The sequence below is a fragment of the Aegilops tauschii genome, chromosome 4 (genome assembly GCF_002575655.3).
Source record: "Aegilops tauschii subsp. strangulata cultivar AL8/78 chromosome 4, Aet v6.0, whole genome shotgun sequence".
Lineage (NCBI taxonomy): Eukaryota > Viridiplantae > Streptophyta > Magnoliopsida > Poales > Poaceae > Aegilops > Aegilops tauschii.
Window position 1 is genome coordinate 100,012 of NC_053038.3, and position 27,463 is coordinate 127,474.

General features: G+C 47.2%; 3 protein-coding genes across 3 annotated transcripts; 1 reads left to right on the forward strand and 2 right to left on the reverse strand.

Annotated features, from left to right (window-relative positions):
* Window positions 1-18,551: 18,551 nt before the first annotated feature.
* LOC109770261 (uncharacterized) lies at window positions 18,552-22,153 on the forward strand. The gene is made up of 8 exons (XM_020328967.4): window positions 18,552-19,014; window positions 19,128-19,277; window positions 19,634-19,691; window positions 19,777-19,869; window positions 20,552-20,584; window positions 21,293-21,384; window positions 21,498-21,557; window positions 21,675-22,153. Exons 1-8 carry the CDS (start codon window positions 18,607-18,609, stop codon window positions 21,870-21,872), a joined length of 1,092 nt encoding a protein of 363 aa, XP_020184556.1. The 5' UTR covers window positions 18,552-18,606; the 3' UTR covers window positions 21,873-22,153.
* A 246-nt stretch (window positions 22,154-22,399) lies between these two features.
* On the reverse strand, window positions 22,400-24,445 carry LOC109770260 (probable serine/threonine-protein kinase PBL7). Its single transcript, XM_020328966.3, has 2 exons — window positions 24,074-24,445; window positions 22,400-23,572 (listed from the first exon to the last, which is right to left on the reverse strand). Exons 1-2 carry the CDS (start codon window positions 24,330-24,332, stop codon window positions 22,491-22,493), a joined length of 1,341 nt encoding a protein of 446 aa, XP_020184555.1. The 5' UTR covers window positions 24,333-24,445; the 3' UTR covers window positions 22,400-22,490.
* A 286-nt stretch (window positions 24,446-24,731) lies between these two features.
* LOC109770262 (uncharacterized) lies at window positions 24,732-26,290 on the reverse strand. Its single transcript, XM_020328968.3, has 4 exons — window positions 26,146-26,290; window positions 25,899-26,057; window positions 25,225-25,412; window positions 24,732-25,080 (listed from the first exon to the last, which is right to left on the reverse strand). Exons 1-4 carry the CDS (start codon window positions 26,241-26,243, stop codon window positions 24,866-24,868), a joined length of 660 nt encoding a protein of 219 aa, XP_020184557.1. The 5' UTR covers window positions 26,244-26,290; the 3' UTR covers window positions 24,732-24,865.
* Window positions 26,291-27,463: the final 1,173 nt, after the last annotated feature.

Genomic DNA, 27,463 nt, shown 5'->3' on the forward strand with positions numbered 1-27,463 from the left:
TTCTGTAGCCTTTTGATGCTATCCACGAGATCTGGTTTAGCAACTAGGGTATTGAGGGAACCCTGGGTAACAACGTGGAGGTTCACCTTGCCAAACTCCTTAGGAGGGGGAGCGAGTGCACCCGGAGGAACAATATGGAGGTTCAACTTCCTGAATTCTTCAACAAGCGAGGGCTGAACTTTGTGAACCTGGAGGTGGTTGCAGTAAGACTTGCGGCTCAAGGCATCAGCCATTACATTAGCCTTGCCTGGCGTATAGGAAATACCCAAGTCAAAGTCTGCAACAAGCTCCATCCATCTCTGTTGACGGAGGTTCAGATCTGGCTGAGTAAACAGATACTTCAGACTTTGGTGGTCAGTGAAGATCTCGCAACGATTACCGAGAAGGTAATGTCGCCACTGCTTCAGCGCATGAATGACAGTAGCAAGTTCGAGGTCGTGAACTGGGTAGTTCTCTTCATGAGGGCGCAATTGCCGAGAGGCATAAGCAATCACTTTGCGGTCTTGCATTAGGACACAGCCTAATCCTTGACGGGAAGCGTCGCAGTAAATGACGAAGTCCTTCTTAGTATCAGGTGGAGCTAGAACTGGGGCAGAAGTCAACTTGTCTTTGAGTGCCTGGAAACTTTCCTGACATTTGTCTGTCCATTGGAACTTGACACCCTTATGCAACAGGTTAGTCAGAGGCCTGGCGATCTTAGAGAAGTTCTCGACAAATCGACGGCAATAGCTGGCGAGACCGAGAAAACTTCTGACTTGCTTAACGTTCTTGGGAGGAGTCCAATCAAGAATAGCCTGAACTCGCTCGGGGTTGACGGCAATACCATCCTTAGAGATGACATGCCCAAGATAGGTTACTTCCGGTAGCCAGAATTCACATTTGGAGAACTTGGCATATAGTTGATGCTCTCGTAGCTTTTCCAGCACAAGTCGAAGATGTTCAGCATGTTCTTCTTCGTTCTTGGAAAATACCAGGATATCATCCAGATAAACCACGACGAACTTGTCGAGGTAATCCATGAATATATAGTTCATCAGACGAGAGAAGGTGGCTGGAGCATTGGTTAAACCGAAAGACATGACGGTGTACTCGTATGAACCATAGCGAGTCACGAAGAAGGTCTTTGGGATATCCTCTTCGCGAACACAGATCTGGTGGTAGCCCAACCTCAAGTCGAGCTTAGAGAACACTGACGAACCCGCCAGTTGATCATACAGATCATTGATCCGAGGAAGGGGGTATTTATTCTGAATGGTAGCTTGGTTTATAGGACGGTAGTCTTGAACTAACCGGTTTGTCCCATCCTTCTTCTTGACAAAGAGGGAAGGTGCTCCCCAAGGAGAGCAACTTGGGTGAATGAATCCTTTGCGAAGAGATTTGTCGATTTCCTCCTTAAGCTCAAGGAGTTCATGCGGCGGCATTTTGTAGGGTCGCTTGGCTATAGGAGTGGTGCCTGGTTTCAAGTCGATGATGAATTCGACAGCTCTAGCAGGGGGAATCCCCCGAAGTTCTTCAGGGAAGACGTCGAGGAATTCACGCACGACGGGAATGTTTTCAATGCCCTCGAGTGGTGCAGCGTTCAATGCATTCAATGCATAGAGCCTTGCCTCGGCATTTTGCACCAGATGAGCTTGGTAAGCAACTATTTCATCTGAAGGGTGTAGCAGATGGACGGTTTTAGTGGCGCAAACTATAGAAGCAGTATGCGCTTTCAACCAATCCATACCCAAAATGAGGTCGATGTTAGACGACTTCAGGATAATGGGAGAGGCATAGAATTCCAGCCCTTCGATTTCCACGGGGACATCGATGCCAACCAAGGAGGTTTGACACTGTCCCACGGGGGTTTTGACCAGTACCGAAGTGTTCATCTCCTCACATTTAACGTCGTGCTTGTATGCAAAATCTTCTGACATGAATGAATGCGATGCACCTGTATCAAATAAAACGGATGCTGGTACTGAATTTACGAGGAGTGTACCCATCACAGTAGCAGGCTGGTCTTGAGCTTCGTTGAGATCAACGTGGTTGGCATGAGCACGACCATAAGACTTAGCATTGTTGTTGCGGGGCTGATTGTTACCACGGCCAGTTGCTGGAAGGGCCAGTTGATTCTGGTTCTGGTTGCATTCTCTAGCACGGTGTCCTGGTTGACCACACCTGAAGCACAAGCCATTATTCGGAGTGGGAACAGGAGCTTGGGATGGTGGAGCTGGAAGTCTTGACTGCCTAGATGGTGGTGGAGGCAGACGAGGTGCAGCATAGGTCTGCCTTGGGGCAGATGCATTTGGACGGTACATGCTGTTCGGGATCCATATCTTACGCTTCTGTGAGGGCGGGCCCGAAGATGAGCCCGTGTCACGGTTGCACCTGTGAGAGCTCTGGTATTCCTGCAGACCAGTTTCGACATTGATGGCCTTGTTCACCAAGGTGGCGAAATCAGCAAAGTCATGCACTAGAAGTGCGAGCTTGATGTCAGCTTGAAGGCCATCACGGAACTTCTTCTGTCTGCGTGCATCAGTTGCAATGTCCTCTTCAGCATAACGAGACAAGTCCAGAAACTCCCGCTGATAAGCTTCGACAGTTTTGTTGCCTTGGGTGAGGTTGCGGAACTCACGCTTCTTCCGGTCCATGACTCCTTGAGGAATGAAGCGGGCACGGAAAGCTGCTTGGAAGTCTGGCCATGTGATGATTGTTCCAGCTGGCATAGTACGCATGTGGCTGTCCCACCATTGAGCTGCGGGTCCCTTCAAGAAGAAGGAAGCAAAGGTGACATAGCTGGCAAGGGCTACATCAGCAGACTCCATCTCATAGGTGATGTCACGGAGCCAGTCATCAGCATCCAGAGGCTGAGTTGAGCTGCGGTAGATGGTTGGGTTGAGGCGTATGAAATCTTGAAGAGTCACTTGGGCTGGCTGCTGGTTCATATTGGGGCGAGGAAACTGAGCCATCATATTTTCCATGAATTGGTGGTTCAGTTCAAACTGTTGGATCATACCAGCCATGTACTCAGGTGGTGGTGGGGCATCGCCACCACGACCACGACCACCCGGTCTAACCATCCTGCTAATATATAACAGGGGTAGTTTAGCATTGGGAAATATTTGCAAAGACAAGAATCATTCATGATGAAACATGCATAACGAGAGGAGCACGATAGCTACTACATAGTAGTCGGCATAACTTACAAAAGGGGTCATGCATAGAGTTCAGTACACAGAGTTCAGTACATAGACTAAAACATCATAGGCGGCACACAGGCTCGCGGCGACTGCAACTAATACTTAACTAAGAAAGACTACATCAGTCCCAAGAGGTACTGTGGAGGTAATCGTAGCCCGACAGCTGGTAGTGAGGCAACGGATAGCCCTCCACGTCAGCAGACTGGGGGCCGCGGATACTCAGGTGTAGAGCCCGACGCTCAGGTGGCAGAAGAGGACCAAGTGCGGGGGAGTAGCCTCCCACCTCTGGCCAACCGACACCGGGGGGCATCACGGTCCTGGCTGGGTAGATCGCAGTACGCGGTACCTGTCTAGATCGGACAAAGGGGTGCAGCAGCGTCAGGGCACGGTAAAGGTGCTGACGGGTAGTGTACATCTCGTGGCGAAGAGCTCTGTTAGCTCGATCCAGCCCATCAGCATGCAGAACCAGGTTCTGATGGTAGAAGGGCTCTCGGGTGACAGTGGAGTAGGCAGCAGTATAGTATCCCTCCGCACCAACATCAGATGCGATAGCAATGTGCCTGAAAGGGGAGGTGTCCAACTCCCGATACTCTCCACGAAGACGTGTCAGAGCAGCATAGGCAGCATCGTGGACAGCCATATCGATGGTCACACCAACACCATGTGCGGTGTGCAGCACAGTAGTGGAGTCATACTCCCGCGAGTAGAGGTGGACGATGGCACGGTACTGCTCCTGGTTAAAGTCCTGGTACTCCTCGTAGACGGTGTACTCAGGGTGCCAGCGATAACCTAGATAGGTCATCATCTCAGCTAGCACAGCAGGTGATCCCGAGGCACCAATGGCCGTCGTGTGGCGAACGACCTGCCTCGTGGGTTCCATCTGAAAGCAAAGACGTTTCAAAGGAGTCAAATGACAGTGTGTGAATTGTTCAAAATAATACTCTAAGAAACAACTATGGCTTATCCAACTTTGGGGTGAATGCGGTCACGGGATCCTAGTGTTAGAGTTAGTAAATTCGTTTAACCCGAGTAGAAGAGAGTTCAGAGTCCCAGAGTAAAGGTCGAGGAGTAAAAGATCCTAGTACCACCCAATGGCGACGTGGGCCCGTAAGACACACAGCCATGTTAGTAAAAGTTTTGTAATGTCTAGACTCGACTTCGGCCAAGGAGTGTGGAAAGGGGGATTCCTACAGGCGGTCGGCTCTGATACCAACTTGTGACGCCCCCGATTTGACCGTACACTAATCATGCACGCAAATGTGTACGATCAAGATCAGGGACTCACGGGAAGATATCACAACACAACTCTACAACATAAATAAGTCATACAAGCATCATAATACAAGCCAGGGGCCTCGAGGGCTCGAATACAAGTGCTCGATCACAGACGAGTCAGCGGAAGCAACAATATCTAAGTACAGACATAAGTTAAACAAGTTTGCCTTAAGAAGGCTAGCACAAACTGGGATACAGATCGAACGAGGCGCAGGCCTCCTGCCTGGGATCCTCCTAACTACTCCTGATCGTCGTCAGCGGGCTGCACGTAGTAGTAGGCACCTCCAGTGTCGTAGGTGTCTTCGTCAACGGTGGCGTCTGGCTCCTGGACTCCAGCATCTGGTTGCGACAACCAGATAGAAAAGAAAGCGGGAAAAGAGGGAGAGAAGCAACCGTGAGTACTCATCCAAAGTACTCGCAAGCAAGGAGCTATACTACATATGCATGGGTATATGTGTAAAGGGGCATATCAGTGGACTGAACTGCAGAATGCCAGAATAAAAGGGGGATAGCTAGTCCTGTCGAAGACTACGCTTCTGACCATCTCCATCTTGCAGCATGTAGAAGAGAGTAGATTGAAGTCCTCCAAGTAGCATCGCATAGCATAATCCTACCCGACGATCCCCTCCTCGTCGCCCTGTTAGAGAGCGATCACCGGGTTGTATCTGGCACTTAGAAGGGTGTATTTTATTCAGTATCCGGTTCTAGTTGTCATAAGGTCAAGGTACAACTCCGGGTCGTCCTTTTACCGAGGGACACGGCTATTCGAATAGATAAACTTCCCTGCAGGGGTGCACCACATAACCCAACACGCTCGATCCCATTTGGCCGGACACACTTTTCTGGGTCATGCCCGGCCTCGTAAGATCAACGCGTCGCAGCCCCACCTAAGCACAACAGAGAGGTCAGCACGCCGGTCTAACCCTATGCGCGCAGGGGTCTGGGCCCATCGCCCTATGCACACCTGCACGTTGCGTACGCGGCCGGAAGCAGACCTAGCCTAGTGGCGTTCCAGTCCAATCCGGCGCGCGCCACTCAGTCGCTGACGTCACGAAGGCTTCGGCTGATACCACGACGCCGGGATACCCATAACTACTCCCGCGTAGATGGTTAGTGCGTATAGACCAAATGGCCAGACTCAGATCAAATACCAAGAACTCGTTAAGCGTGTTATGTCGAAGTAACCGCGGACGCCGTCCAGGGCCAGGCCCACCTCTCGCCTAGGTGGTCTCAACCTGCCCTGTCGCTCCGCCACAAAGATCCACTTGCGGGTACTCCTACGAGCCGACCCGACTTTAGTCATCACATGTGTCATGTATATAGTATATAAGCATATACCCGTGATCACCGCCCAGGTGATCACGGCCCGATAGTATAGCACAGCAGACGGACAAGAATGTAGGGCCACTGATGGAAAACTAGCATCCTATACTAAGCATGTAGGATTGCAGGTAAAGGTATCAACAGTAGTAGCAAGGATAGGCTATGCATCAGGATAGGATATCGAAAAGCAGTAACATGCTACACTACTCTAATGCAAGCAGTATAGAGAAGAATAGGCGATATCTGGTGATCAGGGGGGGCTTGCCTGGTTGCTCTGGCAAGTAGGAGGGGTCGTCGACTCCGTAGTCGAACTGGGCAGCAGCAGTGTCGGTCTCGTAGTCTACCGGAGAGAAGAAGGGGGAAGAAACAGTAAATACAATGCAAACATAAGCATGACGATGCGTGACATGACAATGAACAGTGAGAGGTGTGTCCTAACGCGACAGTAGGTGGTACCGGCGAAGGAGGGGGAACATCCGGGAAAGTATTCTCGATGTTTCGCGTTTTCGGACAGACGGACCGGACGGGGAAAGTTGCTAGTTCGATAGGTTAGGGAGGTGTGGTGGACGAACAGACTGCGTATTCGGATTCGTCTCGTCGTTCTGAGCAACTTTCATGTTGAAAATATTTTAATCCGAGTTACGGATTAAAAGATATGATTTTCTAAAGATTTTATTAATTTCTGGAATTTAATTAATTATTTAATTTAATTCGAAATTTGGATTTATGACATCAGCATGATGTCATGCTGACATCAGCAGTCAACAGGGGTTGACTAAGTCAAACTGACATGTGGGTCCAGTGGGACCCACCTGTCATTCTCTGTTTAGGTTAATTAGGGTTTAGCTAAATAATTACTGTTTAATTAAATTAATTATCTAATTAGATTAATTTAAACAGGATTAATTAACTTAATTAATTTAGTTAATTAATTAATTAATTAAAATTAAAATTATTTTTATTTTTATTTTATTTATTTATTCATTAATTTTTATTAATTAATTTATTATTATTATTATTTTATTTATTATTTTTATTTTTTATTTTTTTTTGTAAACGTTCTGTGTGGGGGGGGCGCGGGCCCCGTATGGCAGTGGCGCAGAGGGGGCGATGCGGGTGCGGGTTACGGGCGCGGGCGCGGGCGCCCATTAGTGTGCGCCGCAGCACCCAGAGGGGCGCCGGCGGGCAGGACGCCGGCCGGGGTAGGGCGAGGCCGGGCCGGGGTAGGGCGAGGCCGGGCCGAGGTGGCCGGGGCAGGGGGCGCGGTGGCCCGGCGGGACGGACCCGAGCGGCGGCCAGCGAGGGGGCCGCGGGCGATCGATGGCAAGGCCGCCGGCGAGGCGTTGCCTCGACGCGAGGTGCGCGCGGCCAGGAGCAGGGGAAGCGTGCGTCGGGCGGGGCACCACGTGGTTGGCCGGGGGCGGCTGTCCGCGGGCGCCGGGGGGCGGCGGAGCCGAGCGCAGGGGAGAGGCAGGGCGCACAGGGGGAGCGAGGAGAGGGGGAGCTCACAGGGGCGGTAGGGGTTCGGCAGCGGGGGTCGAGGAGGAGCACGGGGACGCTGGCGACGTAGGGGAGGCAGTCCGGCGGGGTGGTCTCCGGCGACGGCATCGAGGGAAGAGATCGGCGGCGTCGGGCGCGTGGAGGTTGTTCGGGGAGGATTGGTGGAGCGAGGCGGCGGCGATGGCGTTCCGGCGACGGAGTGGTGGGGCGGGGCAGCCCGGCGAGGCGAGGGCGAGCTCCGGGCGGCGACGGGGTTCGGCGGGGGTCTCTTCCCGATCCAGATCGGGGGAGGGAGGAGGAGATATTTCGGGGGAGTGGGGGGTGGCTGTCGGTGGAGAGTGGGGGGGTGAGGGGATAAGGTGAGAGGGGGGGCGCGGGGTGGGCCGGCCCATTCGGGCGGCTGGGGGTTGGCCTAGTTGGGCCAGTTCCAGTGGGGGGGGGCTTTTATTTTTTTATTTTTTTGTTCTGTTTTCTTTTCTTTTTTGTAATTTCTTTTCTTTTACTTATTTGCTTTTCTGTTTTATTTCAATTTAAACTATTTAGGCATTTTATAAAAATGTGTTTACCACACCATATTTACTTAGGCAAAATATGGCATCTCCCGAACATTTTTATTTTAATATTTGAAAACTTTTGTTATTGACATTAATTTGAATTTAAATTTTGAAACGGTTTCGAATCATCGCGAGGTTAACAACAGTAACCGTGGTGACGTGGCACCATTAGCGTGGGATTACTGTAGCTTAATTATCCGGGCGTTACATCATGCCCCCTGAATGAAAGGACGCTTCCAAACCAAGGAAGTACTCCAACCGGCCCAAGTCTTTGATTGGAAAACTCGCAGACAAGGACTGCACAAGGCAATCCACCACAGTAGGTGTAGAACCAGCAATCACAATATCATCAACATACACCAGCATGTATATCTGAATAGCACCATGTGAAAAGATGAACAGGGGCGCATCTGCCTTGGAGGGAACAAAACCAAGCTATGAGAGCCGCTGACTCAACCGAGCATACCAGGCACGCGGTGACTGTTTGAGCCCGTAGATGGACCTCTGGAGTTTGCAGACATGAGAGGGATAACGAGCATCCTCAAAACCAGGGGGTTGCTGCATGTAGACATCTTCGGCCAGAAAACCGTGGAGAAAAGCATTGGTCACATCAATTTGTCAAAGACTCCACCCGCGGGAGACAGCGAGAGAGAGGACCAGACGAACCGTGGCAGGCTTCACCACGGGGCTGAAAGTATCTTCATAGTCGATCCCTTATTGTTGAGTAAAACCATGAGCAACAAGGCGAGCTTTGTGCTTGTCAACAGAACCATCCGGACGATGCTTGGTCTTAAAGATCCACTTGCAGCTCACAACATTAACACCAGGAGGCCGAGGCACCAACACCCATGTGTTCTTGTGACAAAGGGCAGCAAATTCCGCAGACATGGCGGCATGCCAGGCCGGTTCACCAAGAGCATCACGATGAGAAGTGGGTGCGGCAAAGAATGCACGCTGACAAGTGTCATACCGCACCGTGCCATCTGTGTATGTCTTCGCCTTACGCGTATGATCGCGGTGACGAGTGACCATAGTGTGCCCGGGAGCTGCATTGTCGGTAGATGGTGGCGGCGACGACGGAGACCCGACCAGTGGTGTCGCGGCTGAACCATTTCCAGCAACAGGCGACACGGGCCGGGGAGACGCGTCGGGCTGGGCCGAACCAGGCGACGAGGGGGAGCCAGGCGGGGACGGTAGCCCAGGGGACGCGGCTGGCGACTCGGCGATGCCTGACGCAGGCGAGGCGGGCTGGGCCGACCCAGGCGAGACGGAGGACGGAGCGGGCGACCCAGGCGAGACGGAGGACGGAGCGAGGCCGATGGGGTCGTAGGGGCCGTAGACGCGCCAGCGGGCGAGGCCGACGAGGCAGCCTCGGGAGACGGGGCATGCACGTTGGGGCCATGCACGTCGATCACGCCGGCGGATGCAGGTGCGGCGACGGTTTTCTGGGAAGAAATTAGAGCAGCATCTGCAGAAAACAAGTCAGGTGACAAATATGACAGGTCGTATTTCCGCACATGGACATCCGAAACCGGTTCATTGGATGGAAAAGTGAGGGCATGCTCAATAGAAGCAATATCAACCGAGACACCCGGGCTGGAGTAAGGGAAAACTGACTCGTCAAAAACAACATCACGAGAAATGTAGATCCTACCTGAGGTGCGATCAAGACACATATAGCCCTTATGCAGAGGACTATAACCAAGGAAAACACACATCTTGGAGCGGAACTCCAGCTTGTGAGCATTATACTTGCAGAGACTAGGCCAGCAAGCACACCCAAAAATCCTAAGAGAGGAATAATTGGGCTGAACATGAAATAGACGGAACAGGGGCGTGTCCTTGTTGAGAACCGGAGTGGGCATACGGTTGATGAGATAACATGCCGTAAGAAAGGCCTCATCCCAAAACCGGAGTGGGAGAGACGAATGCGCCAGTAAGGCGAGGCCGGTCTCGACCAAATGACGGTGTTTGCGCTCGGCAATACCGTTCTGCTGAGACGTATGTGGACACGACACACGATGGGAGATGCCCGTGCATTGAAAGTAGCGATGAAGCTTGTGGTATTCACCACCCCAGTTGGACTGGACGGCCTTGATTTTGCAATCCAAAAGGCGTTCGACATGAGCCTGAAAGTTATAAAAGACTTGCTCAACATCAGATTTATGTTTAAGCAAATAAATCCAAGTGAAGCCCATGTAGTCATCAACAAAACTAACATAATACTTGTACCCCCCCCCAAAGACGCAATAGCGGGACCCCAAACATCTGAATGAATTAATTCAAGAGGTACAGTAGTGACATGATAAGACGTAGAATACGGTAGTTGATGACTCTTAGCACGCTGCCATGCATCACACACTAATGGTGAATTATTTGAACTAGAACAAGGAAGGTCATGGCTCCGAATAATGGAGGTGACCACATTATTGGTAGGGTGACCTAGACGTTGATGCCACTGCGAGGACGAAACGCGGACATTGAATGAAGCATGGCGAGATGACGAGGACGATGCACGAGCAAAGGGAATCGGGTAGACCCCCCCCCCCCCCCCCCCCCCGCGACTGTTACCTTGAAGAATGACGCGCCTGGTTGCTTTGTCCTTAACAAAGGAAAAACGACGGTGAAACTCAATAAACACGTCATTATCACAAACAAGACGGTAGACAGAAAGGAGATGCTCTCTGATGTGTGGAACATGAAGGATGTTGCGCAGTTTAAGAGATGAACCGGGTAAACGGGAATGACCAATGTGTGAAATAGACAAACCTGCACCATTGGCCACCTGAACCTGGTCCTTGCCATCATAGCGCTCGTGAACCTGGAGGCGTTCCAGATCACTCGTCAGGTGATCCGTAGCCCCGGTGTCCAGTACCCAAGGATAGTCGACAGTGTTGGTGGAGGCCGAGTTGGCGGAGCGAGTGTTGTGGTCCTGGTCATAGCGCTTGCGACCATCATCGGCCTCATGCCCCCAGTTTTTGCAAATTTGACACCGGGGGCGCCAGCGATTGTTGCGACGGCCACCACCACCGTTGTTGCCGCTGTTACCCCCGCCACTTTACCGACCATTGCCGGCATAGGAGGGGTTGCGGTCGCGGCCACCGTTGGGGCCGCCGTTGCCGCCTTGGCGACCGTGCCCGGGCTGGCCGTTGCCATCGGCCGAGCGACCCCCACCCTGGGAGGGGTAGGGCTCCGAGTAGGGAGCACGTCCACCCTGGTCGTAGGAGCCCGAGCGAGTCACGGCGTTGGTGGAGGGAGTCCACCCCTCCGACGCACTCTGCTGAGCCTGCAACGCTTCGAACGACAAGACGAGCGAGTAGAAGCTGGAGTAGGGCATAGGTGCGTTACTCACACCCAAGGAGGCGGCGATGGAGTTGTAGGCGGAGCCGAGTCCGGTGGGGATGTGATCAATGAGCTCATCATCACGAATCGGAGAGCCCGCGGCAGCCATGGTGTCGGCGAGGGCCTTCATCTTGTGCATGTACTCAACCGCGGACATCTCCTCCTTCCGCAGCGTCTGGAGTTGACGCCGGATGTGACGGACGTTGGCGCGACTCTGCGCGCCGTACATGGCACCGACGGTCGTCCATACCGCCTGCGCCGTCTCACAGCTGATGAGCTGACAGGCGATGTCCTCCTCCATGGAGGTAAGGAGAAGGCCCTTGACCTTCTGATCCTGAGTCCACCAATGATGGTACGCCAGATTAGTGGTGGTCATCGCAGCATCGTACGTGTACATGTATAATATGCTAGACCCTATTTTACACTCACAGTCCTTACTTGGCCGTACGTGTCTCTCTGGCTTAATGACGCGGTGCTGCTGCTGCTACAAGGCGCTACCAAAATTTTAAATTAAGAATTTGTTGGTGGTGATTCATTTTAATTTTATTGGCACGTTGCATCTTTCAACAAGCTAATGTTTGGTATGACAAAACTACAGGGAACGGCACATCCTCATATTACAAAGACAGAATCTATAAGGTTTTACTCTTTTGTCCATTCTGATTATGTTTTCTTGCAGCAAGACTTAATTACTCCATAGTCCATACAGTGATAGTTCATACACAGCCTAACAGTATTTCCTTGACATTTTGTTTTCTTGCATCGTGGCATTGCTTGTGGTGGTGGTGGCCGGCGAGCACTGGAGCCGCTGTACTTGCTAGAACCATTTAACGGGAGCAGCAGCACCCAATGGGAACACAACCTCGATGTCGGGGTGGTTCTGTGCATGTGCTCTAATAAGTCTACGTGCTCTGCGAACTTGCCCACTGTCTCCAGGACAGCTACGGACTGAGAGCCGCCCCTCTACCCTCATCGCCGCCGTGCCCAGCCGCACCCACTATGTTCTACAATATTGCGGTGAGTTTTTAATCACCCCTGCCCAATTTATCTTCATTTTTTCAGAGATGCAATAAATTTCATCCAAATTATTATGAATGGGGAGTAGAGATTAATTTTTTTATTCAAAATGGTGTCCTATAGTGATGACCAGTATCAATGCTTTGATCACATTTTGCACATAGTATTTCTCTTCTGCTCGAAATAGAGTGAAACCATTTTGCTATTAAGTGATGTGATCAAAGTAATTTTGTACTCCCCTAAAAAAAGGTTTGTACCTGAATTAATGTACTTATGAAAAATATCTTCTCTTTGAAGTATTTAAAGCAATACAAAATTAAGTACTGAGCTCAAAAAAGAAATTAAGTTATGTTCATGGATTTGATGACCAAATACTAATGAAATGAACATAGATTACAGACCTGGAACATTCCAACATTCCTTGGAGCTAGGGGATTTCAATCGAACCAATGGAAAGAAAGGTGGGGATGAAAGCTATAGGGAAGTAGGGAGTACCACAAGATCTGACTCACCACCGTCTGATGTAGGCGCTGGCAGGCCGAGGTAATAAAGGGTGACATAGGGAGGGCCGAGAGACACCGGTGATGTTCCCTTTTTATTTTGCATTTACTTATTTATTTCACATGAAGGGGAGCCTTGGCGCAGCGGTAAAGCTGTTGCCTTGTGACCTTGAAACAACCTCTCATTTGTTTTGTTCTGGAGTGTTTGTACTGTTGCACAAAACTATCTGCATCTGAAATGGCATGGTATTAGTCTTTTCATTTTTAAAAGAATGCCACTAGCCTTTCCGCAAACAAAATTATGTCCAGAAGTTATCGACACTTGAATATACATTATGATTTAGTGCACTTTCAGTCAATGGTCAATGCATCACTATTTTCTGGAAACATTCGGTTCCATATGAAGTTTTCTTTTCAGCTTGATATGTTAATAATATTATAAACATCTTCCTCGAAAATGTCTATTTGAGAACTTTTCAGCTAAAGTGGTGCCTGTATATTGGACAAGTAAGACACTCGAAAATAGATTCAGCATGGTTCCTGCACTCCCAACCTTCCACGGTTCACTTCACGTTAAAAAAAACCTTGTTCGTCATGGGGCAGCTGTCGTGGTCCGCGGCTCTACGAGAAGATGATCGAGGGTCGGCGGCGCTGGCTGCTTCGTCGTCATCTTCAATGAGTCTAAGTGATTTATATCTGGTACCGGCCGACAATGATTATCCATTGGCATGCTCTATCGAATGTCGCTGCTTTTATCATGGAATCCAACAGTTGCAGATACCACTCAAAAGAGAATTGTGAAGCTGATGAACTTGGATGGCCTGGCAGTCTACCATACCAACAGACATCTCCACGTAAATGGTGGCGGCTAGGGTGATCAGGGAGGATGACGTGCTACGACAGCAATAAAAGCGTGGTGCCGCTATCTCTCTCGTGATTGAATCATCCCAATCTGAAACCTGAATGGAGTTCCCCACGGCAAGTGAATACCTTTCAATTGGATGCTCGAGGGAGCAGGGTACCCTATGATGCAAGTGGATAGTTGTATATCTGTTGTAAATCAAATCAAGTGTTCCCTTTTTCTGTACTGCAATTGTGGTTATATTATTGGTGTATAAAGCTGCACAGAAACTGCATTTACTATACCCTATATCTGAGCTAACATCATTTGCTTTCCAATTGCAGCTTTAGATCATGCGTTTATGTCAAGTTTCATTTTTTCTTAATCCCAGTTTTTTGCTAATTATCTTTTGTTCTTTTATGGGCAGTTGTATTGTCGGTTGATGCATCCATGTGCTAATCTGCCGGCGGAGTTGAGGGAGGGCGGCCAGCTGCCTGGCGGGTGCACCGGCGAGCACAACGTGGAAGAGCCTGACAGTCCGTCCGCTACCAGCTTACTCGCTGACTCTTTGGTCGTCGGGCTACTCCGTGCAACGGCTAGCTGGTGAAGGCAGTGTGCATAAGTAGTATTTCTCATGTTTATTGTATCGATCAACGGATTGACTGTCAGGTCCTTCCCTACAAAATCTTTAGAAAGAAAAAAACTACAATGGAAGTACATATGAAAACACTGCAGTATGCAGTTAACATCTCTTTTGCCAGTTTGGTATAACTTTTGTGGTTGTTTTATTATCCATTGAGACCCATGTTTGATCTCCATAGCTACATAGAAGAGCAGACCATTGATATGTACAATATCATTACTATTTTAGCAGACATGAGTTACATTGTCATCTTTTCATGAAGAAATGATTAGTGTGAAGAAAACCCAATTTCAAAAATAGTGATAGTTCAACATCATGAGGATGGCAAATTGACATAAGTTTATGATTGTTTGTCAGAAAGAAATTTATACATGTGGTTTTTATATCTGTGTGAATGTATCTCTCCTGATCTATTTGTAGTAAAACTGACTTTGGTGTCATGGTTTTTCTCATATTTTAATGCTAAGTACTACTGCGAGGACCTTGGAAGGAGGTTTATTTATTTATTAATATGTGTAGGTGACCACGAGCAGGATGACCACTCAGCATTTGATACTGTCAAATCCTTCTACCACAGAAAGGTATGAGGCACGCTTAGCAAGGATGAGCACTCGGCGTTTGATATTGTCAAATCCTTCTAACACAGCAAGGTCTGCCAACGTTATATATTTTCTTAACAAGGAGTTAAGAAGACATTGAGCATGGCAAAAAACATTGTTTTGGACAAATATTATGAGAATAAATTATTTGGTTTTTCCCTTGGGTTTACATTATAGTACTTCAAATTTTTAGGTCTATTATTAAAGAAAACTTAATTTATGCACTTGTGTTGTTCACTTTCCATCTACTTAGTTGAATAGAATCATGTTTCATCTACTCAGTGAATGGCTTGCTTGTTCACGTGAATGCTTTCCATCTACTCGGAAAACTGCCAGGAGCCATCACTGACGCTCTATCTGAAGATTACTGAAGATTTGGACGCTTGTACATTCATCCACAGCTCCATACCTCTTCGCTGCGGCCACTGACCGTGTAACCGTCCATCTCTGATCCTAGGGTCCTCATATCTTCTTGCTTTGTTGTTCTGTTTCTGGGATATATGAGCTGTGTAAGCCAAAGGGTAGGAATATGTTATCTCTTGTATTTGGGTTGAACCCTAGACGCTCCATGTTTTGGCTGGCATAAAGAGGATGTTTGGATTGTGGCCAACAGTTACCATGCCAATTTTTGGCATTGACTGCAGTCATGGGCTAGCGTTTCGTTTGGATTGAAGCCCAAGTTTTGGAGCCTCGCCAATATTTTGGTCGTAGCTACCGATTCCTTCGTGCTGTTGTACCCAGGCGTTGGCAAAACATCGGCGGGCGAATCCTATGCCAAAATGGTGTGCCCTTGATTTGGCGGGGCTGACCTGGGCGTAAACCAAACATCCCCGAACTTCCTTGTAATCTTGTAAGTTCTAGCAAGCAGCATTCATCTACGAGTAGTAAATCCCTGTGACAAGCTGAGCTTCCCTGGTTTCTAAGTCTTTCATCTCCGAATCTCTCTATATTCCCTGAATTCTCTCGCCAAAGCTTGTCAATCGGTATCTAGATGGATGAATTCTCTATGTTCCCTATATTTGGGGAGCCCGGACTATTCAGATGGATGAATTTTGGGAAGCCCGTTGGGCGCCCATTTGATGTCTGAACACGCCCGAACATACGTGGGAAAAATAAGCTTCGACCTTCAGGACGACCATAATCATTTATTTGATTTATTTATGTGTGTTGTAGCCCGTAGCAACGCACGGGCATTCTACTAGTCTTAGTAGTAGTTGTCTCTCTGCATCTTAGTCAAATTGTACGCTTTCAACTTTCTCAAGCATTCGGCCAAAGTGGAGATCAATATATCAACTAGCATAATTGATTGCTTTCATTTAGCAAGGTATGAACATAGCTATGCATTTTGCTGGTCTCCTTGGAAATTTCTTATTTATCTTTCCTAAGGTGTTGATTAGATTTATTTTTTTGTCTGAAAAATCATAAAGGAAAGAAAGAAATAAATCTCTACAAGTTGTTGTCGCTCATACTTGTGAACTATTCTTAGCGGTAGTATAAAAATATCATTTGTTATCACTAATGAGATAAGTAGAATTTGGTTATCTAATAGGAGTTATTTTTATTTTTATTTATCTTTCCTAAGGTGTTGATTTGATTAAAAAAAATTGTCTGATTCATCATAAAGGAAAGACTCTGGGTTGTTGTCGCTCATTGTTGTGAACTATTTTAGCGGTAGTCTAAAAATACCATCTGTGGTCACTAATGAGATCAAGGGAATTTGGTTATCTAATAGTTGTATTTATTTTATTCCAAACTCGCATGCTAGAATTAGTAGCTTCATTTGTTTCCGTTTGTGCACCTGCTAGCAATAATATTTTTAAGCAATATTAAAGAGCTGGCCCACTGCTGAAAAGTAATTTCATTTTCTCACCGTGTATGTAATTTTGCACTATTTATTGAATTAAAACTTCAATCCTGTCTTGCATCAATCTTCATCTTGCCAAGATCTGCCTCTAACAAATACTCATGTTTATCAAATCATCTTTAGTATTCGTGTATATGAGAACCATCTTCAGTGCTATATGGCAATATGACTAATCTTCAAAGTACATATACTGCAAATCCCGTCTTTTTTAGTGCGTGTACTTAACTGCAATGCCAATTTGTTGTGAACATCCCAAAATAGACAGTGTTACATTAGTAAAAAAAACAACTTTCTTATGGTTACTGAAGCTCACGCAACATGTCCCGCAACAACGCGCGGGGTATCCCTCTAGTTAATTATATTTTGTAAGACATAACATTTCTCATCATATAAGGTCTCTTTGAACTTTAGGTACTCTGATGGTGTAATTCCTTTGATTGACACATCATCCGAATGTTCTTTGACAGATTACAGAATTCATTCTAACACCAGAAAAATATTATACCAAGAAAGCAGAGTATGTAGTTTTGGGAATTAATTTACCACTGGGAGGCCCATGCTAGGAGAATGGGTGTACTTGTGTAAATGCCCAAGCAACGAATATGCAAGCGGCTCTCGATCTGGACGCGGCTTTGCCGGCATGCCTAGGCGGCGGCTATCGATCCGGACGCGGCTACGACGGTAGACCTCGGCGGCGGCCTCCATTGGCAAGAAGCAATGGTGCAAGGCAAAGGGCTCCATCCAGATCGTGAGTAGTCGTCCAAGCGCGGCGAGGGCATACCATAGCGTGAGTAATCAGAGGCAGCGGTATCCATTCTAGGTCAGTGTGTCCGCATGAGGAGTAGTGTGGCGGATCCTGCAATGGAGGCGGGGTCTAAAGGAGCAGAAACTGCGGTATCTAACCTGCTTCGCGAATCGGAGAGGATGAGGCAACGGCATGGACGTCAAAGGCATAGCGAGAGTTTGTCGGCGTCATGAAGGGGGTGGGGATGAGATTTAGAGCTTCGGGTCCTTCACGGGGGTCGAATTCCTGTAATCTTGCCGTCAATCTCTCCTGAAATTTTGCTCATTATTAGACGGACGCTAGGGGCGGAAGTTTTTTTTACGGGAGGGGCCGAAGGTTTCGTGAGTTTCGTCTGCCCATAGAATTTGCCAAACATACATTTTGGTAGGGCTATTATTACGATTGACGGTTAGATTCAATCAAATGGGCCAGATTGTAAGGTGGAAATTGGTTCTGATGTTCTGTGTACATGTGTTGGGGTGCGTTTATAGGAAAGAATATGTTTGCTCTTTTAATAATAGTAGAGAAAAAAAGAATGTTTTGTCTGTCTGTCTGAGGAAGAGAAGCAGAGTAGAGCAATGGTTGGATCGGAGCGGAGCAGAGCAGAGCAATGATTGGATCGGAGCAGAGCAATAGGGTGGATGGATAGACAGTATCTGTAGTACTAGTATTTGTTTTGTTTTGTTTTTGTTTTGTGCAAGACGCTACTGCAGGCGCAAGGAAACGCCGCTGGTACCCTTTTATAGCAATAGGTTTATCTCTTGTTTGTTATTTTTTTATTCAATAACACAAACTATATATTGGTGCTAAAGTATTATTTATTTATTTTTGAATTTCACAATGACTAAATCTTGTACTAAAATATTTTAAAATTCTTATAAACGTAGGCAGGCATCAAGATATTAATTTCACATTCATTTAGGGATCCCCTATTTTGCACCAGCCATAATGTGTTTATGTCTTTTTAATAAGTATATATATATATATATATATATATATATATATATTCGTCTAATGAATACCTTGGTAATAACTCTAGAGCGTTCTTTTCTTTTCTTGGAAGCAAGGAAAGAAATTCTTTCTTCTCTTAATAATAAATAAAGTAATAAATCCCAAGCGACCGTCGTCGAATCTAATCCAGTCCAAATCCAAATAATATTTCTTGTCGAGACCCAGCCAAGGATGTCCATGGCGGCGACCCGGATGCTGGCGCGCCGCGCCGCCCCCGGCCTCCTCCGCTCCGCCACCAGCCCCGGCCTCCTCCGCTCCGGCGCGCTGCCGGCGGTGCTGCAGGCGCAAGGCCGGTGGTACCGCGCAGCAGGAGGGGACCCGTCGCCGTCGTTCTACGAGCCGCCGCCGACCCCGGCGAACCTGGGCCTGAGCATCGTCCCGGAGAAGAAGGCGTTCGTGGTGGAGCGGTTCGGCAAGTACCTCAAGACGCTGTCGTCGGGGATCCACGTGCTGATGCCGGGCGTGGACCGCATCGCCTACGTGCACTCGCTCAAGGAGGAGGCCATCCCCATCCCGGACAACTCGGCAATCACAAAGGACAACGTCTCGATACAGATCGGAGGAGTGCTATACGTCAAGGTCTCTTTTCTTGGATTTTCTTTTTGAATCTTGTTTAGCTTAGAAGAATCTACTCTACTTAGTATTCATGAATTGAATCGAATCTAATCTCGATTGGATTGGAATCGAACCAGATCGTCGACCCCTACATGGCCTCTTACGGCGTGGAGAACCCCATCTATGCTGTCATCCAACTTGCGCAGACAACCATGAGGAGTGAACTTGGCAAGATTACCCTCGACAAGACCTTTGAGGAGAGGGACACGCTCAACACCAACATTGTGGTATGTGTTATAATTTCATCTTCATCTTGCATCTATCTTAATCTTAGTAAAGAATCTTGCTTGGGTCAGTTAATATGCTCTCTAGTCTGGATGGTTAATGTTTAGCAACTTTGATTGATGATGGGATGATGGCAACAATATTATTCTCTTGACATTTACTCCCTCTGTTCCTAAATATAAGTCTTTGGAGAGATTCTACTATGAACAACATACGGATGTATGTAGATGCATTTTAGAGTGTGGATTCATTCATTTTGCTCTGTATGTAGTCCATAGTGAAATCTCTACAAAGACTTATATTTAGGAACGGAGGGAGTATATATCTTACACGTTTTCTTTTGTTTCCCCAACTACAGAAGTCAATCAATGAGGCAGCAGAAACTTGGGGTTTGAAGTGTCTTCGCTATGAAATCAGTATGTTTCTTTTCTCTCTTTCTTTCTTTCTTTCTTTCTTCAACTAGAGTATGTTTATTCAACTGAAGCTTGTCTATCTTTCTAGGGGACATCACTCCCCCAGATGGAGTCAAGAAGGCCATGGAGATGCAGGCCGCAGCAGAGCGCAAGAAACGTGCTCAGATCCTCGAGTCTGAAGGTAGTGGCTTTTACTAACTTGATTCTTCTTCTTTAGTTTAACAACCTTCTTCAGTTTTTATCTCATCTGATGATAAAGTTGCACAATGAATCCTGCTTGTTACCTGACTGATAAAGTTGGACAAGTGCTCTTGCTAGATGCAAGTTGCAAATTAAATCCTGCTTCCTACCTGACTGATGCTGCCAAGTATATAGTGTTAGATTTCATCGTATGGCAAACTGCTCGTCAGTTTAACAAGATTCTGTTTTTATGTGAGATAAGTTGCACATTCAGTTTAACAACACTAAATCCTACTACCTGACGGATATTGACAAGTGCTCTGGTCCACCCAATATTATATACTAGTGCTAGATGTAAGTCGCAAACTAATAATAAATCCTGCTAACTTACTGATGTTGCAAGTAGATAGTGTTGGAATCCTGCTACCATACTCATGTTGCCAAGTAGATAGTGTTTGATTTCATCAGACCAAACTTGTATGGGCTCTTCAGTTTAACAACATTCTATTTTTATGCCATGATAAGTTGCACACTGAATCCTGCTTGCTACCTTAATTGTGTTAGTTTTCATCAGACCAAACTCGTATCGCCAACTCTGTTTGAGCTCTTACACCATGTTTTTTTTGTACAATAAGCTACAGATTTAACTCCAGGTTTTGTTTTGTTTTCTTCTCTTGTGCCAGGTGCTATGATGGAAAATGCAAACAAAGCAAAGGGTACGTGAAACCTGTTTTATTATCCTGCTCCGCAGATTCTGAAATATTTTTGCTTGCTCAGCTTGTCAAAATACTATACACTTGCCCTTTTATGCTGCTACATGCATGATTTGAGGAAATCCTGTTCCTCTGCCTTCTGCTATCCAGCATTCTAACCTTAGTTTCTGAAAGCATGCATATAACCTTATACTTTTTCTTATTGTGAAACATGCTATCCTTCCATTAAAATGTCAAATATTTGGGATTTTTTTATTCTTATGTTATTGCAAGTCCTGCTTTTCCTCGCAACTGTTGTTAGGATTGGAAGTAATACCGCCTCATGGGCTTGTTCTTAATTTCTTTCTGCTTGCATGTATTTTTCCTCATGCATTTCTAGTTCTACACAGGGCAGGGGTTTAAATTATGTCTCACTTGTACAGAAGGTTCACTAGACACATGCATCTTATGGCAATGAATTTCATGAAACATCAAGTATGCATTTTAGCACAGATGTTCAGTTCTACTGTTTGTATTGTTGGACGACTATACATACTTGAAGAGCTATTCTGATTATAATAATGTCCCAGTTGACAAAACCAAAGTCTTGTCATTTCTACTATATTTATTATTTGCTTGGAACATATTTCGATTGTTGCCCTCTGGTCTGGTGAAGCTAAAAAGTGGTGCTTGCCTCTTGGACTTACGCTTGTTTTTCTTTGTGGACACCAGGTGAAGCTGAAGCGATTCTTGCCAGGTCGCAAGCCACTGCTGAAGGGATCAGGATGGTCTCGGAGTCGTTTAAAACTGAAGGCAGCACAGAGGTATCACACTTTTCTTGTAAAATCTTAATGGAATCCTTCAAGTAAAGAGATTTTGACGGTCCTTTTCCCTTTGCCTGACAACACACACATTTTGCTGCTTGTAATTTGTGCAGGCTGCCAGCTTGAGGATTGCTGAACAGTACATCAGAGCATTCAGTGAACTGGCTAGAAGTGTGAGTTGTTGAATCTTAATAATTATAGTATATACACGACTCTTGGCGATTGCTAGCTTAGCTGATATGAAATTTCATTGTACTTAGTGATGCATGTGTCTTTTTGCCAAACTGCAGACGAACACGATGCTTCTTCCCAGCGACGCAGGCAATCCGGGGACAATGATTGCTCAGGCGCTCCAGATATACAACCACACGTACAAGCAGAAACTGACGCTGGGAAGCCCCGGCCCCAGCAAGCGGGCAGAAGAGGCTGATTTGTCCCTTGGGATGCCATCCGTGAGCGACCTCGGCACCTTTGAGCACCACAAGTAGAGTATTGACTATTGAGTGGGGAATCTTCTCTTTTTTTCTTTTTCTCTTCTGTTAGGGAGGAGAGGAATGAATAGCTAGACTGGATAGATAGATTGCTAGGGAGGCAGCGCAACTTTGTCACGAGTGAAGATTTACTGATTAGGTCGGTCGGTCGGTTGGATAAAACACAATACTCTGTTCCTGTTGGTTAGGAGCAGCTTTGAGAGAAAGCTTTTTATCTGTCTATATGAATTGAGTGGTGAACCTTTAGATTTTTTAGTTTAACTGAAACACTGTTTTCAGCTTTTCTTGTCAAGTTTTTGTTGGGTCAGTTTTTTTGGCATGAAATCTGATAGTGTTTACTACAAAAGAATGCTGCCTAAGTTGATTGTTGTGCTAGCTCTTTTGTTTGTTGCTTTGTGCCCATGGCAAGTTGTAGATTTGGTGTCAATTGTTGTTCTAGCAGCAGGAAATAAATAAATAAATCTTATTATCCTAATATGGACGGACGGGCATGCACAAACCAGGTTAGGTTACTTGCAGAGAAATAATCCATGAGATAACAGGAAGACTTGCTTGGCATATATATATATACATGTTGCACAGACAGATATGCATGTTTGTTGTTATAACTTATAACTAGTCAGTGGCATCATCCTCCTCCTTGGGCGGCGACTGTTGTTGAGGGGTAGGGGTAGGGCTAGGGCTAGGGGAAGGCGACTGTTGTTGAGGGGTAGGGGTAGGGGAAGGCTTGGCGACGCCGGTGAGGTAGTCGAGCGCCATGACAACGTCGGCGATGGAGGGGCGCATGGTGGCATCCTCCTGGAGGCACATGGCGGAGATGGCGAGCGCCTGGTAGAGCCCCTTGGTGGGGTATGCGCCGCGGAGGAGCGGGTCGGCCATCTCCCTGAAGCGCTTCTTGCTCTTGAAGCGCGGCGCCGCCCACTGCACAAGGTTGTGCTCATCACGGGGCCTGGACGTGTCGATGACGCGCCGCCCCGTGATGATCTCGAGGAAGACGACGCCGAAGCTATAGACGTCGGACATGGTGGTGAGCTTCCCGGTGAGCGCGTACTCGGGGGCGCAGTAGCCGTAGGTGCCCATGACCCTGGTGGACACATGGGTCTTGTCGCCGACGGGGCCGACCTTGGCGAGGCCAAAGTCGGAGAGGTGCGCGCGGAAGCAGCCGTCGAGGAGGATGTTGGAGGCCTTGAAGTCGCGGTAGATGACGGGCGGGCCGGGGCGGCGGGAGGCGTCGTGGAGGTACTCGAGGCCCCGGGCGGCGCCCTGCGCGATGCGCATGCGCATGGCCCAGTCGAGGCCCGGGGAGGAGGGCGGCAGGTCCAGGAGGTGGTCCTCGAGGGAGCCTTGGGGCATGAACTCGTAGACGAGCATGCGGTGGCTGGCGTCGGCGCAGTAGCCGATGAGGGTGACGAGGTGGGGGTGCTTGAGGAGGCTGAGCATGAGCACCTCCACCAGGAACTCGCGCGTGCCCTGCAGCCCGTTGCGGTCCAGCTGCTTCACCGCCACCTCCGTGCCGTCCCTCAGCCGCCCGCGGTACACGGGCCCGAACCCGCCCTCGCCCAGCATCGACTCCACCCGGAACCCGCCGCTGGCCTCCGAGAGCTCGGCGAATGTGAATGCGCGCTCCGTCACCGCCGCCTCCTCCTTGTTCATCCCCAGGATCTCGTCAGCCACCCGCCGGTTGTGCTGGTGCGTCGCTGCAATTCAATACCACATTGCAAATTCATTTCAGTCACTCATCCATTTATACAAACAACAAGGTCATCTTGTATTTTGAATCTCACTTTGACCATCAATTTTACCAATACAACAGGGCATAAAAAAGTATACTCTCTCCGTAACAAAATGCAAGTCAGTTTTTTATACCCTCTCCAAAACCAAAAAAACATCTTATATTTTGGTACAGAGGTTGTACATCAGTGCAAATTTCTTTAAAAGTGCAAATCAAATGGTATATATACATACTCTTTGTGGCATAGTATAACTCATATTTTGTTGGTCTCATCAAAGGTAGACAAAAAAAAGGAGGTGATCACATCATCACAAATTTAAAGGATTATTACTTGTTGGTCAGAGGTTTGCCTTAATAAGAAAACAAAATGTAATATCATACAAATATTGTGATATGTTTCTTAAGGGCAGGCATTTATTTATGTATGTACATGGATGGATAGATGAAGATTTGTGTAACTAGGTACCTGATTCTGCAACAATCTCATCGACGAGGGTGGCAAGGTTGTTGTTGTTGCTGCTGCTGCGGGCGCCCCCCTCCTCTTGATGATCATCATCTCGTCGCAGAAGATTAGGGGGACGGACGGTGACGGTTGGAGCGTCTCGGGGAGGCGGCTTCTTGGTTGTGGAAGCAGGTACGGCCGCCGGACCACCACCACCACCACCACCATGACCATGATCCAGGAGCTTGTCGGCGCCGGACTGGAAGCAACACAAGATGCCCATCCTTCCTTCCTTCCTTGCTAGGTGGTGAATGCTTGAGCAAATTCTATTCTACTACCTAACGATACATAGAAAGAATTTGCCCAAGCATTCAATCCAATCCATTTTGATTCGATTCTTCGATCCAATCCCAATCGACACGACGAGCAAGGTCATTGACCGGCCCGCCGGAATCCATGCCATGCCATGCCACCCACATGCTAAGCTAAACAAACGTAGGGTTGATGGTTTGCCCGGCTGGCAGGCCTAAGCACCAAGTGCATGCATGCATGCCCCCCTCCTAATTTTAGTTACTACTACATTTCTTTCTATCTATCTATCTATCCCTAGCTAGCTTGCTTCTTGTTTCAGGATAAGATGCACATAGGAAAGGATAGGATAGGATTCATACATCAAAGCAAGTGAGTGAAGTGATGCTCAATTCAATTCAATTATTGCCATCTCCATCAAACCAAATCTCTATGAATATTCTTTCTTGTCAACTCTCTCCTCCTCTTGTCGCAACGACAAGAAAAGAAAGGAAAAAGGCTCAACCCTCAACTGATTTCCTCACCACCACCAGTACCACTAATCTTACAGTTGTCGTCGTCATCAGCAGCAGCAGTGCTGCTCATCAGGTTTAGGTTCATCACGACTGGTTGCTGACCCTGACCGCCATCATCTGAAGGTAGTTCCAGCTGCAGTTCCAGGCGAGCATCCATGGCCAGTATCTCCCAGTCGTGGTGGCGCAGAAAGGAAAGCACACCATCCTCTTTATGCACAAGTAACGCAAGACAAGATAAAGCAGACATCAACAGGATATATATATACTGAAGGAAATCCAGGAGGCAGCCATATATCTATCTATGTATGAGTGTCAAGAAAGAAAGACACGAGCAAGTAGCTGTTGACTAACCTCCGTTCCGGATGGCCTCGATCTGAAACACTCCTGAACCCCGTGGGCCGGTGACAGGGAACGTGCATGACACGGATCGCCGCCGATGACCCAAAACGACAGATGCATCGTACCATGGGCCTCTAACTATAGGCACCCCGATCGCCTGTACGACCTCTGGGTTCTCGCTAGCCTTGTCGATCGCCTTGCTGGATTGTAGGCACATATCATCATCATCATCATCATACAAACAAAATAATGAAAGAAAGATTTAATAAGATGTATATAATTTAAATGTTAAATTTCCCCAAGTGCAAAAAAGGTCCAAACATAACTAGAGGTACATACAAAGAAGAAGATTAGTGGTAGTATAAAGCAGAGTGTAGTGGGGTAGGCTACATAGATAGATATATGCATGGCCATGGAACAGCAAATGAATATTTGTATATATGTATGTATGTAGAAGAAGAAGAAGAAGAAGAAGAAGAAGAAGAAGAAGAAGAAGAAGAAGAAGAAAGTTGCTAAAACTGACAGACATATATTTCTCCCCTCCCCTTGGGCATGTAAGGTAAATTCGAAGAAAGGTGAAAGAAAGTGTTGAATCTAGGCAGCGGAGCAGAGCAGAGCAGTTATATCATGTACTAGTGTAGATGTTGAATTGATTCTAGAGAGCAGATGCAGATGCAGATGCAGACCTGGTGCATCCGTGGAAGATGGCGAGGTCGTTGATGGCACTCAGGGCGACTCCCCCGGCCAGGCTGATGGCCCCGATACTCACCACCTTCCGGACTGCCGTCGACCTCTTCTTCTTCTTCTGGCTCGTCTCTCCGGCGGCACCGGCCGAGTAGGAGGAGCTGAAACCAACCGACCAACCAAACAAGAGATTTCAGTCCATGAGCTGGAAAGAAAGAAAACCAAACAAGAGAAGGGATGGTTGCTTACCGGCCATCTCCAGCGGATCTGCTTCCTCTTCCTCTTCCTGCGAGCAGGGGAAGGCCAAGGAGGAGCTTCCTCGTCCTCGTCCACGCCGCCGGCGACATTGAGGACTGAGGAAGAGGAGGGTTAGTGGGTGTGGGCTGAACTGAACTGAAAAGATCAGGTCGGGCCTTCATTCGGTGGGCCGGACAGGCAGGCCCAGCCCAGCCCAGGGGAAGCTATCTTTTTTTTTCTGAGAAGGCCCAGGGGAAGCTATCTTTTTTTTCTGAGAAGGCCCAGGGGAAGCTATCTTTTTTTATGCTAAATTTGGAAGTCGTCGTCATCATCGTAATAATGCTGTAATTTGGAAGTTTGCCCCTCTTAACTCCTTTTGTTGGTATATATGCTAAAGTTATTTAAAAGAGGTTCAACTTCACCTCTTTTCGACTGCTCATTAAAAAGAACATAATAACGTCTTTATGTTTTTATTTACTTACTAGCAAAAAGGCCCGTGTGTTGCAACAGAAGAAAAAAAATCATAATCTTCAACGGCGATGACCACATTTTGTTCACATCTCATCGCGTTATTTTGAAAATTTGTTCACAAATGCAAGACAAATGTTTCTTTTTCAAAATTCATTCACAAATTGAAGCAAAATCCACATTTTCAAAAAAATATCGTGGCTGTCAAAAAAACTTGGTAATTCAAAGAATTATTGTGAATTTCAAGAAACATTTTAAAAAAATACTATAATATTCCGATCCACACCGGCAGTTAATTTCTTCAAAATTCACGTGGGTATATAGCAATTCCCATTCCACCCAAAATTTTAGGAATTCCTTGATAGTTGGTATAAATTCGTAAGCCGGGTCGGCTGATACGCTTTAAAAATGTTCTTGTTCTATAAATTCCTTTTCTAGTCTTTCTCTTTTGATGTCGCAAAGTTGAAACCAAGAAATATCTGTTACGTTCCTGATGTTTCAGTCACAAAGACACAGGAAGTGGGGATGGGCCTTGGGCCGGCTTGGGGGGGAGACAAATAGTTGGGTCGGCCTGGTTTAAAAGGAAAAAAAAGGTATTCTTCTTCTAATCAAATCATACAAAAAGAAAAGAGGTTGCTCGAGAAAAAAAGTAGGGGATGATGGAGCTGAAATTTGGATGGCGGGGAAGAGGAGGAGCAGGAGGAAGCCAGCGGCAGTCGGTTATGTGCGTGATTACTCTCAATCGGTATATTGTTTTTATCATCAACACTCTTATTTTTATCTCATTGCAACACACGGGCATTTGTGCTAGTAAATAGAGAGAAAAGAAAAAAAATACAAAAATCAAAATTCTTTTTGAACA

Bases quoted from the DNA above. Each gene is read 5' to 3' on its own strand.
- LOC109770261 (XM_020328967.4), top strand. From the start codon at position 18,607: ATGTCCATGGCGGCGACCCGGATGCTGGCGCGCCGCGCCGCCCCCGGC. The intron at 19,015-19,127 runs GTCTCTTTTCTT...GAATCGAACCAG, and splicing joins GAGGAGTGCTATACGTCAAG to ATCGTCGACCCCTACATGGC. The intron at 21,385-21,497 runs GTATCACACTTT...TAATTTGTGCAG, and splicing joins AAACTGAAGGCAGCACAGAG to GCTGCCAGCTTGAGGATTGC.
- LOC109770260 (XM_020328966.3), bottom strand. From the start codon at position 24,332: ATGGGCATCTTGTGTTGCTTCCAGTCCGGCGCCGACAAGCTCCTGGAT. The intron at 23,573-24,073 runs GTACCTAGTTAC...ATTGAATTGCAG, and splicing joins TGAGATTGTTGCAGAATCAG to CGACGCACCAGCACAACCGG.
- LOC109770262 (XM_020328968.3), bottom strand. From the start codon at position 26,243: ATGTCGCCGGCGGCGTGGACGAGGACGAGGAAGCTCCTCCTTGGCCTT. The intron at 25,413-25,898 runs GTCTGCATCTGC...CCTACAATCCAG, and splicing joins ATCTTCCACGGATGCACCAG to CAAGGCGATCGACAAGGCTA. The intron at 25,081-25,224 runs GTTAGTCAACAG...TTGTGCATAAAG, and splicing joins CGAGGCCATCCGGAACGGAG to AGGATGGTGTGCTTTCCTTT.